We start from the raw sequence: 13073 nt of genomic DNA on the forward strand, positions 1-13073 counted from the left end.
ACTGAGATGGTAGCCTATCTACGCAAAACACTTTTCCTTTAGTGAATGTTAAAATAGACAGCACTGGAAATATATACTGTTAAGTGCACCTGATAATTTCAGTTATTGCAATACTAATAAATAAGGTATTTATTTATGAAAAAATCCTCCAAAAAGAAGGAAAACTATCTTTTGTTACATATATGTACCTTCCTGACTGTTTTCTAGAGAGAAATCAACTAGAAAATATTCATATCCAATTTTCAACTCAGGAAGAAACTGCTGACCTCCGCTCAACCTCATACAATTTCATACATATTTCCAAACTTGCTAGCATCATTTTTTCAATTTTTTGCCATTGAAGTTTGATGTTCTTAGCTATATTTTCATTATCCAACAAAACCATTCAAGTCCTTATAATTTTATAATTAAGAGTTTAGATACTCTGTTTGCGATTTTACATATTTTTTCTGTTTTGTTCATAACTATGTGATCAAAATTTAAATAAATAAAGAAAATCCATATTCTATTGAAAGTAAATATATTTTTTTTACTTGGAAGTCGATTCTCAGCTTTTAATCTTCAAATTAGTCAAAGAATTTGTAATTAAGATGGTACTGAAGAGATCTGATTTTAATTCATTGATTTTAACATCACTTCAGGTATTTGTGTGCATAGATGAGATCCCCCAGAGCCTTTTCTAGGCGGGAAAGTGTAAGTTCTCTCAGCCTTTTCTCACAGGAGAGATATTCCTGTCCTTTCATCAGCTTCATGACCCTATGTTGGACTGCCTCCATTAGCTCTATGGAGAAGGCCAGAACTGGGCACAGTACTCCAGATGTTGTCTTAACAGTGCTGAGGGTAGAAGGAAAGAATTACTGTTCTCGATCTGTTGACAATACTTTTACCATTACTCTGCCCAGGACATTATTAGCTGCAAATGATGTGATGTTGTTTAAACAAAAGTATTTATTTATTTAATACAAAATAACTTACCCCCCCGTACAAAAACAAAAAACAAAACAAAAAAAAACAACACAAGCTTATTAAAATTATCTCCTCTCATTTTGTACTTTTTTTTTCCCCCCTCCATGTGAGGAAAGAAGAATAATAACGGCAAATAAAATAAATTAAGAAATGTTCTTACCATGACAACTGGGTAGAGCCCTGTTCCACCCAGGTCTTCCATCATCTCCCATGATACAAGTCAGTGTAGAATATCCTTGTAGAACATAACCAGCATCACAGTAATATGTGACAGTTGATCCTAGTTTATAGTCCATTCCAAGTCTTGTTCCATTCATTATATTTCCAGGATCAAAGCAAGATTCACGTAGCTTGGCTATAAAAGAAAAAAATAATTCTGAATATAATATAAAGCATTACATACGCTTTCTGGAATTCTCTCAAGGTCTTCTTTGAGAACTGTGTAGACATGTAATGACTTATTTATTTTACATTTTATATACACTTTAGAATTTTCTCTCTTCTGTATCAGTTTCCCCATGATTGTAGTCTTCTCTCCTTCACTTTAAAAACTTAACTCATTGCTTCACAGTGACCAAACTCATGTTTCTTATTTTTTTGCCACAAAAATCCTAGAGTGTAATCACAAGAACCATTTTTCAAGACTTCACTCTAATTGCTAGAATGGGCACATCCTGGTTTTAAGATCTATAGTCTAAAAATTGATGAGTGGAGGAAATCTAAATAAGTGGTTTGTGATAAAATATATAGGCAAAGAAGAATTTCTTCAAAACTAATAAACCCTAAGTGAATATCTGTAACTACCTATAACGTGATCTCTAGTACAAGTCATAAAAACTGCACCAAAATAACTCATATTTTCAACAAATTTAGTATACAGAAACATTCAAGGAAAATTAGCTGTATTCTTCCATTAATGAAAAAAATAGTGGTAATGCATTAGAAAATGGTAGATATTGTAATGAATCATATGATTACGTGTTATGCGGGATGTAATTCAGAGGTTGTTGTTTTTGTTTTTTTTTTGTTTGTTTTTTTTTTGTTTTAAATCAAGCAGAAGTCAAAATCTGGATTTTCTTCTTTATCATTTAAGGGTATTGTGGTGAAAGTCAAGAGGGAATATTTATTTACTTTCAGCAAGATCAGTGCCAACTTGCTTTACCTGAGGAGAGTTGCAGCAGTCATAACTGCACTGTAGATCTTTGCCCTTCCAGATCTCTGCCAAAAGGCTATAGTAGCTTTAAATACAAAGATACTTCCTCTGATTCTAGCAGTCCCTAAGCTAAAGTTTCTCAAAACTTGAGACTACAGAGAAAAAATTAGAATATATTTTATAAATTTTAGATGCATAACAGATATTTCTCACTACGGCAGACAAGATAACGAAGCAAAAATTTTTCCATTTTGATTTCTTATGGCCATTTTATACAAGGTCTACTCTAAAATAATGCCTCCTATTTTACTGTTATCCCATGATATCAGAGGCAGATGCTAGTGGTATGCCAGTAGAGGCTGAACCTTCCCACCAATATTCCATTAGATTTTGTTGCTGTGTGACAGATGATAGCAGAGGGGCACAGTGACAAATGGTGCCTGACATGGAAATGCACATGAAGCGAAAGTGTGTAATTGAATTCCTCCATGAGGAAGAAAATGACACCCATTCATATTAATCGACACTCACTGAACATTTGTTAAGACCAAACAGTGGATGTGAACACAGTGAGGTGGTGAGCAGTGCATTTCAGAGTGGCAACAGTGACAGTGGGTGACCTCTGCTAGTACAGATTTTAAGAGAGTGGCATAAAGGTTCTTGTTCATTGCTGGCAAAAATGCAGAGCTAAAGGTGATGACTAAGTTGGAAAATAGCTAGAATTTGATCTATCAAATAGTGTTATTGTGCCTTTTGTATCTGTTGCAGTTGCCATTGAAATAAGGCATTGCTTTCAAAGCAACCTACATATTAATATTTATGAGAGGTGAGAAATAGTATCTTACGAAACCATAAATGTTTCACATATTTATGTTTGAAGATGGAAACATGGAATAATCCTTCTGAAATTTCAATTTCACATCTTCCAAAAGAACATGAAAATCTCCTAATGTGGGTAACATTGCCATGAACACGCATCTTAACTGAAAATGTGTTTAGTAGGAAGTGAGAGTTAAAACACCTAATTATAGTAACAATAAGTATTTTATAGCCACAATGATTCATTTAGATAGTTGTAGTATAGTGTATGTAATATCTAAACATTTCCTGTTCTGAAAGGTAAGTCTTCAAAATACAGCATGACATTTGAAAAGCAGGACAAACACTTCCGTAGCACTCATAATTTCAAAATCTCAGTGGAAAATCAGAAGTTAAGAGATTCAAGTTACCAAAAAGTCTGTAAGTCATCACATTGATATTAATAATTTTTACGTGAACCAGCTAAACTGTCATTTAAGAAGTCTGGCAAATCATAGAGCAAGCTGAAAATTATTTCAAGTTTGAATAATCATAATTCATTATACAAATAAAGGCCATTTACTTTAGAGGTTTAACGTTTTGACAATAACAAGAATCATAAAATTCTCAGAGTCGGAAAGTGCATTTAAAGGTCATCTAGTTCAACTCCTCTGTAATGGACAAAGACATGCACAGCTAGATCATGTTACTCAGGGTCTGATCCACCCTCACCTTGAAAGTGTCCAGGGATGGGGCATCAACCACATCTCTAGGCAACCTGTTCCAGTACCTCACCACCTACACTGTTAGACTTTTTCCTTATATCCAATCTAAATCTACCCTTAATAATCCTGAACCCCTTTCCCCTTGTTCTATCACAACAGACTCTGCTAAAGAGTCTGTCTCCTTCTTTCCTGTAGCTCCCCTTCAGATTTGAAATATTGCTATCAGGTCACCTCAGAGCCCTCTCTTCTCCAGGCTGAAGAGCCCTAGCTCTCTCAGCGAGTCCTTGTTCCCTCCCTTCAATCATTTTTGTAGTCCTCCTCTGGAGGTGCTCCAACAAATTTATGCCTATCCTGTACTGAGGACTCCACATCTGGGTATGTGGATATGTGCAATACTCCAGATGATGCCTCACCACCATGAAGAAGAGGGGCAGGACCACCTCCTTCAACCTGCTGGCCATTCATCTTCGGATACTGCCCAGGATAAGGCTCGCTTTCCAGGATGCGAAGGCACACTGCTGGCTTATGTCCAGCTTTCCAGTCACCAGTACCCCCAGATCTTTTTCAGCAAGGCTGTGCTCAATATTTTCATCCCCCAGCTTGTATTAGTAGTGAGGGTTGCCATAACCCAGGTACATGACCTTGCATTTGAATTTGTTGAACCTCATGAGGTTCACCTGGGTCCATTGCTCAAGTCTGTCTAAGGCCCTCTGGATAGCATCTTGTCTCTCTGGTGTGTCAATGACACCCCACAGCTTGGTGTCATCAGCAAACTTGCTGAGGAGCACTTGATGCCTGTTTAATTACTTATTTCTGTACCTCTTTAAAGCTTATACCATGAAATTACTGTTGCTGACTGTATTTTAAGAAATTTTTGTTTCAGAATTCTAGTAGATCTTTGGATAAAGTATATATACATCAGCATTAAATAAAAAGAGAAGAAGATAAAGTAATCTACTATGTCTGGAGCTTAAATCAAAAGCTGAGGAAAGACATGATCTGTCATAGCACAAATTTTCTGTGGGGAACAATTAAAGCCCAATAATTTTCCTTTAACCAAAGATATGGTTGTGATAGACTGCTAAATTTGCTGACAAAACACTAACAATATCCCTACAGAAACCAGGCTGCCCAGAGCCACATCCATTCTCTCAACAGAGCCCATAGCTGCAGATTCCACTCTTGCTTCCACTCTCAGCCCAGAAGCCAGTTACCTTTCTTTACCAGAGGTTGTGTTGATGGTTCACAGTCAATCTGCTGTCCACAGGGTCCTACAAATCCTTTTCTGGAGAGTCACTTCCCTGGGCAGCCTGTTTCAATGCTTGACCATTCTGTCTGAGAATAATTTTTTCCTAATATTCAACTGAACCTCTCTTGGCACAAGTTGAGTTCATTGCCTCTCATCCTATCACTGTTACCTAGGAGAAGAGACCAACCCCCACCTCACCACAACCTCCTTTCAGGTAGTTGCAGAGCAATAACATCCTCCCAAGCCTCCTCCAGACTAAACAATCCCAGTTCCCTCAGCTCCCCGTAAGACTTGTGCTCCAGACCCTTCACTGCTTCATTGCTATTCTTCAAACACACTGCAAGGCCTCAGTGTCTTTCTTGTAGTGAGGGGCCCAAAACTCAACGCAGTACTTGAGATGCACCCTCACCAGTATTGAGTACAGAGGGATGATCTCCTCTCTGGTTCTTCTGACTACACTATTTCTGATACGAGGATGTTATTGGTCTTCCTGGGCACATTACTGGCTCACACTCCAATGCCAACTAACACCCATAGATCTTCTCCTTTCACATAGCTTTCTAGTCACTCTGCCCCAAGCCTGTGGCAATGCATGGGGTTGTTTGGCAATAGTATACAACCTGGCACTTGATCTCGTTGAAGTTCATACTATTGGTCTCACTGCATTGATACAGTCTGTTCACTTAAACAGTAGTATTACTTTCCAGAGTACTGACTTTTCCCCTCAAATTGGTATTGTCCACAAACTTGCTTTATCATATCAGACAGATAACCAGTAAAGAGAACACTTTACATATTATTAACTAGCCACTGGCTAGCAGTCTGAGCTCTGCAACAACATCAGTGTTCCAGCCACCTTATCCAGCTCATGAAATTTGGCTCTCAGAATTCTGTGGGACAGAATTTCAAAGGAAGCTCCATATAGAGCACCATATTCTCAGAGCATAGAATGGCTTGGGTTGGAAGGGACCTGAGCTCCAACCCCCCTGCCACAGTCAGGGTCACAAACCTCCAGATCTGGTACTAGACCAGGTTACCCAGGGTCCCATCCAATCTGGTCTTGAACACCTCTAGGAATGGGGCAGTGTAAGAGTATTTTTTTTTTTTCCCTTGCACCTTTGTCTCATATTTTGCTGTTGAACACAGACAGACAAGTCCAGGCAAGTCCTGGTCAAAGTTTGAGAAATCCTGTGTCTGAAGATCTGCAGGCCAAGGTCAATAAGAGGGATGAGTAGCAGCTTAATGGCTGATAAAAAGTCTCTGTGGGCATAACCATATCTGCATGCTCAGGGGTGCTACACATAACTCTTATCTAAGTGCTCAGGAGTGCCACACTGGCAGAAGAATTAAAAAAAAAAAAGGGACTTACAACCAAGAGGGGTACGTCTGACATCACATGCCTCACAACTTGACACCTGCCTGCTGATGGACTCTCTTGGGCCTGCTACCTGCTTTTTTCTCCTGGACTCGCTGTTGCTGCTTATTGCCTAAGGCCAGCCACTCTGCTGCTGCTCGCCCCTTTACTCTTAATCCTGTATCAGGACGATTGGAATGGTGTGTAATGGGATGCTGCTGGATCTTCAGTGGTAGTTATGTAAGTCTTACTCCTTCCTGTCTTTTCTATTGCCTGCTTTCCCTTCCCCATCACCCTAATTGGTAATAATTGTCAGCCTTTTCTTTCCCATCTCCCTGATTTACTAGGATTTGTAATAAACCGGTCAGACCAACATTTGACCTTTTGTCTTAAACCCACCTTTGGTTATACATATATTAAAGAATCTTTTCTCCATCCTATAATTGGAGTGAGACAGGCATCCACAACCTCTCTGGGTAGCCTGCTCCAGGACCTCACCACTTTCTCTGTAAAGAACTTCCCCGACATCTAATCTAAAGCTTCCCTCCTTAAGCTTAAAACCATTCTCCTTTGTCCTATCACTGTCTACCAGAGTAAAAAAGTTGATTCCCCTCCTGTTTGTAATCCTTTTTTAAATACTGGAAGGCTGCAATGAGGTCTTCTCGCAGCCTTCTCTTCTCCAGGCTGAACAAGTCCAGCTCCTTCAGCCTGTCTTCGTAGGGGAGTGCTCCCGCCCTCTGATCATATTAGTGGCCATCCTCTGGATCCTCTCCAACACCTCCCTCTCTTTTTTTGTACTGAGTGCCCCAGACTTCGACACAATACTCCAGATGGGGCCTCACAAGGGCAGAGTAGAGATGGACAGTCACCACCCTGTCCCTGCTGGCCACCCCTTTTTTTAATGGAATCCAGAATACCATTGGCCTCCAGAGCTGCAAGACCACACTGCTGGCTTGCATTCAGTTTTTCACCCACCAGGACCCCCAGGTCCTTCTCCTCAAGGGTACTCTCAAGGAGTTCTTCTCCCAGTCTGTATACTTATCTGGGATTACTCTTACCCAAATGCAAAACCTTGCACTTTGCTAACTTGAACCTCATTAGGTTCACATGGGCCCACCTTTTGAATTGTGTCAACATTCCTCTGGATAGCATCCCTTCCTTCTAACGTGCCAACCACACCACTCAGTGTGGTGTAATTGCCAAACTTTCTGAGGATGCGTTCAAGGCCATCATCAGTGTCACTGATGAAGGTGTTGAAGAGCATCAGTTCCAAGACAGACCCTTAGGGGACACCACTCAACACCAGCTTCCATCCAGAAACAGTGCTATTAAGCACAACCCTCTGTCTACAGCCTTCCAACCAATTCCTTACCCACTGAATAGTCCACCCATCAAATCCACACCACTCTAATTTAGAGATAAGGATGTGGTGAGGGGACCAGGTCAAAGGCCTTGTATGAGTCCAGGCAAATGACATCACTTGCCTTCCCTTTGTCCTCCAATGTTACCACTCCATCATAGAAGGCCACTAGATTGGTCAGGGAAAACCTTCCCTTGGTAAAGCCATGCTGGCTATCTCAGATCACCTGCTTATCCCTTATGTGCCTTAACATGTCTTCTAGGAGGTTCTGTTCCACGATTTTTCTCAGGCACAAACGTGAGGCTCACCTTCCTGTAGTTTCCTGGGTCCTTCTTCCTTCTTTTCTTATAAATGGGAGTGATGTTTCCTTTTTCCCAATCCCTGGAGACTTAGCCCAAAAGCCACAACTTCTCAAACACGATGGAGAAAGGCTCAGCAACCACATCAGTCAGCTTTTTTAAGACCCTGGGATACGTGTTACCCACCCCTATAGACTTGTGTACGTTCAATCTCATGAGTTCATCTTGAACTTGCTCTGCCTTTACAGTTTTCTTGTTGCTTATAGTTTACTACAAGGCTGCTCTTGATCACCAAAGCCCTGATAATTTGTCTGTTAGTGAGCAACCATTTCAGCAGACTCTACCATGGGGTAGATAAACCCTAGGGTATCACTTGCATGAAGAAATTGTCACAAACACATTCAAGGGATACTTTGGATTTATTACGCTCAGCCACAATACCCTCACAATGGTTATTGCAGTAGTTAAAATTCCCAAGGAGACGGTCATGCTTCTTTCAAGTATCATGTATTTTCTCCAGCTTGTCTGTTAGTCATCTACAACAATATAATGTGCAATCTGTTTTCTCAATAGTCCAACCATTCTCTACTCTTGAAAATATTAATTGCCACTCGTGAAATCTAAAATGACAGCTCTTACTGAAAGAGTTTTAGGACTTCTAAATGTACATCTTAAAATCACCCTATCTATTCCTTTACCTTTTCCCTCCTATTTTTGATATGTCACATCATAAATAACTCTGCACTGTAGATTATCTGTCTAGTCATGAGTAAAAAAGATACAAGATTCACAAAACTTTCTGCTAAACGTAGCTCACTATTATAGTAGTCACTACTTTTGGATAAGTTAATTGCATGTCAGATTTCCTTTGCAAATGTCACATCTACTTTATTTAAATATTTACAACCCTTTCACAGGGATGTTAGAATAACAGGGAGAGTAACAGAATTATGTAAATGAAAATATTTCCTTTCTTTATTAATGCATTATGGTTTGAAAGATTATCATAATGGAATGGAAAAAGAGACAGAATACTCACCCATATCCAAAGATCTAGGCTCTCAGGAAAAAAATTCCACAAAGGCAGAATCTCCAGTAAGAGATCCTTTATCTGTGGCAGTCAGCCTTTAAATGGGATCTAGGAGCCTGGCTCTACCCCTTCTGGTCACACAGGTGAATTGCCTTCACCTGTGCACCCACGGCTGAGCCAGTCCTTTCCTCAGGTGATCAACCAATGGTTCAGGCCATGACTTAACAGTTTCCATACATAATGCAATGTTTCTTTGTTACTGTAGCCTGAATTTTTTGTTTCAGGTTTCAAACACATTTTTTCCTGCTTGATTTTTGCTTTGGATTCAGGGGATGTTTAATAAGCTTACTATCTCAGAGTCTTAAATATATAAACACAGACTGAAAATAAATAAGACAACAACAAAAAAAATCTAAAATATTGTAATGAAATGTTACAAATGTGTGTGGGTTTTTTTTGTTTGTTTGTTTGTTTGTTTTGTCAGCCAATAACAGTTACTTTCAAATTTTAAGACTTGACAGTAATTGCTCTTATGAATCCCCTAAAGTAAATTAAGCTGTGCAAGATCATATTTAGCAGGAAGTCCCAGAAAAAAAACTGAATAATTCACTAAGGATAATAAAACTTCTCTCTAAATTCAATAATATTTGGGGCTATTAATGGGTCATTTTAATATATGTCCTTTGTTTTATGTCTCAGTGCTAAGAGGCAGATGTATACTCCAGACAAAAATAGGAGACATAATCTAATGTGTACATCCTCCCATTATTTAGATTTACAGTCTCTTTACAAATGTGGGTAAATTCTACAGTTTCTTTATACATGATTTCTTGGAAGCACAGAAAGAAATGAATGATATGAGTGGCACACACAGATTAATAGTAAGGTTAGAAAAATAATTCTGCCTTCATTCTAAATTACAGTGATTCACTTCTATGTTTAAACCTCGGTCAAAAATTTAAAGACTGCCCCTTATATGCATCTTTCCAGCTTTGGAATGTGGATGAGAAAAACTATAACTCCATGAGACAAGACTCTATCTAACAGTATAAAAGAAAAAGATTGGTTCATCTGGAAAAAAAAAAAAAAAGTATAGTTGTTTGTTCTTCAGTTCTACATCGTTTAGCTACTTTCTATATAGTTCCACACTATGCATGGAGCAGTACATAAATCTGGGTTCACCATCAACATTCTGAAGAGCTACTTTTTATATCTTAGAACTACATCATAATGTGCAGACAACTTTCTTTACAACTGTGGAATCCAAAGATTTTAGGAAACTAAAAGAAGCCTGTGTGGACTTGCTAAGACAACAAATGATTAACTCTTTACCTTATATAAATTACCTTTGCATTTATTAATTGGTTTCAGAATAAACTGAGAAGAAAACCAGTCCAAAGACGGTAAGATGAATTGCTATTCCAGCAACATCCATATTTTCTCTCTAGTTGCCTTTACAGATAATTGGAAAATTGTCGTATTCATTTTATATTGAATATGTCCCATTTTCTTGTTCATTATATTATGTCCTCAGAGATTTCTGTCTGAGATATGTGGACAAATCTACTGTAACCTCTCTTACATAAGTCTAGCCCCATATTTTCAACACTGGGGTTGATGTCTAGGACATCATTTCATTTTACAGGAATAATAAATTCAATTATGACAATATGTCTTATTATATAAAGAAAAAAATAAAAATAAATCCTGTTCTCAAAAAAACATATATATGCGTCATTATTTCTGAAGTATGTAAACTAATGTTGCCATTTTTTTTCTGTTTATTTTGAATCACCGTGCACCTTCTAAATGAAGTCATATACTATGATTCTGTCTTTAATTAGTATGGTTGTAATATTGTGTTTTGTAATGTATAATAATACACATTACCATACCTGTAGACAAAATCAAAACCTCACCAGGCAGACAACTATGAGGAAATAAAGCAGATTGAAGTTTACACTTAGGAATGTTTTGAATACAGAGAAAAAAAAAAAAAGAAAAATTATTTACCTTTGTACTCCAGGTGGAATCCTGTGAAACTAACAGATCCATCACTCCGAAAAGCCAGATGCATGTTATTTGAACTGCTTTCTATTCTCTCTGGAAGCTTGCTATCTTGAAAGCTCCCAATCAGTGGACTATTACTGTCTGGTCCATCATAAATATAAAGAAAATCATAATTTGGTTCTATACTGAAACTGTAGGGAGAAAAAAAAGAGAAATATTAGATAATATAAGCTTTGTATAACATTTTCTTTTAGTTAATGTAATTAATTTAATTAATTATGTTGGTTAAGTAAGATAGTTAGTTAATTAATTTTGTTAATTTTGAACTTAATATTAGTTGGTGGCAGGGTGTTAACCAAATTTCCTTGAGAAATTGATTGTGTACAAAGGTAAAAAAAAAAAGACTGGTAATTGAAGAATGGAGACAAACCGTATTTTGTCTCTAGTTGCCACTAGGTCCTGATAAAATGAATGTAGGCATTAAAGACTTGGTCTATCTTCTTCAGTGAAAATACTTTTTTTAACTTCTACATTACTTAAGTAATATGTCCTTCAATAGAAATACAAAAGTGGATGGCTTCTATTTTTAAAGTGCAGTAGCTTGTGTTTGAATTTAGAAAAGATTCCTGGAATAAGTCCCTCTCAGGAGCCATATTTGGCAGTAAAAAGTGGATTTAAATTTTTTTAATTCAAAGTTTGGTTCATTTAAGAATGTATATTTCTCTTAATCTAGAATTTTTCCTTAGTCTTATGTGTCATTACTGAGGCAAATCTCAGTAAGAGCTCTAATTTGTTGACCAACCTCTACTAAGCTTGTCAGCTTCTCTCAGAAATCGCTTTAACTGCTCAGATTTTAAGAATGACCTAGCAATATCTGGGGATTTATCTAGAGTGTTCATATACGGTACTGGATTGCACTGTAAAACAGTGATTATATTCTAAGTTTTAGGGTCTTCTATACCTAAGTATGGAATAGAAAGAGCAGAATGTTCTTAGATACTCATTTACTTTATTATACTGATTTATGTCAGCAAATAAACCTAAACATGAAATACTCAGTGAATCTGTTTGTAAATGAAATGACTTTGTCCAATCTAGTCAAAGACAGAATGTAATGAAAGAGTTCAGTGGTACAAAATAGTTCCCATTTAATATTGTAAAGGTAAATATCAATATATTTATCAGCAATATATTTATATATTTATAGGCCTTACTATATCTGTAAAGGCCAAATGAAAATAAACAATATGACAAACATCACTAAAATATGTATCACACTATCAGTGATTAGAATGAAGACAGTATTAAACAATTTTCAGCATAAATAGGATTTAAATTTGAAGGGACATTACAAATATAAATTTTCTGTGATAACTATTTTTCACATATAGTAAACATGCATAATAACTTACTTTATGGGTTACATACAATATACAGAGTAAAAGTTCATCTGTGGATTCCATAAGGTCAATTTAATTTCATATTGCATTGTAATGAAGAGGAATGTTAAACCTTTTGCCTTTAATAAGCAGAGCAATGGAAAGTATCCTATTGCTTATGAAATAATAAGGACTAATAAAACTACACTTACACACTTTTGATCTTTTTCTTAAATATCAGGTGACCGTCTCATAGAAAATACGACTCAATCATTAAAGACAGTCCTGCTGGCCGGGAGTCTTTTTGGTGAGTTATTTTACACAGCAACTTTTCAGGAAGAGAATATCAGTAAATTGAGAGCTATCCCAATACACTTTAGGCAGAACAAACTGAGAGTCCTTTAACTGAACAGGAGCAATGAGCTGCCAGGCTCCAGCTCTGTGAGCAGTGAATACCGTAATGTCTTTGATGAGATTGCTGACACAGATAACAATTATTTATCACACTGATAATTAAGTATACCTGACAGTATACCACAGAGCTCTGAACAGTTGCCACTAGTGAAGTTACAAACATGATTTTTAAAATTATGAGAAAGTAGAAGTTTACCTGATAAATGCTAGTGATATAACATAGTCATTATTAACAGTGATAGTCCAGTCACAATCTCGGCTGTGGGGATAAGGATGAGGGAAGTTTGGTGAAAGTATAAAACCTGATGAGCCAGTCAGGTTTCCTCCACAGGGAGC

The 13073-nt window shown here is 37.3% G+C and overlaps 1 protein-coding gene across 1 annotated transcript in view; it reads right to left on the bottom strand.

Moving 5' to 3' along the window:
* Positions 1-537: 537 nt before the first annotated feature.
* CSMD3 (CUB and Sushi multiple domains 3) overlaps positions 538-13073 on the bottom strand; it is a 106977-nt gene continuing 94441 nt past the window's right edge. Inside the window, exons 20-23 of the mRNA XM_010709229.2 lie at positions 12934-13072; positions 10948-11135; positions 1127-1321; positions 538-834 (exon numbers count right to left, since the gene is read on the bottom strand). Coding sequence (XP_010707531.2) covers positions 782-834; positions 1127-1321; positions 10948-11135; positions 12934-13072 — 575 coding nt within the window. The 3' untranslated portion in view covers positions 538-781. The remainder of the gene's footprint in view (positions 835-1126; positions 1322-10947; positions 11136-12933; position 13073) is intronic.

Source organism: Meleagris gallopavo, chromosome 3, assembly GCF_000146605.3.
Source record: "Meleagris gallopavo isolate NT-WF06-2002-E0010 breed Aviagen turkey brand Nicholas breeding stock chromosome 3, Turkey_5.1, whole genome shotgun sequence".
Taxonomy (NCBI): Eukaryota; Metazoa; Chordata; class Aves; order Galliformes; family Phasianidae; genus Meleagris; species Meleagris gallopavo.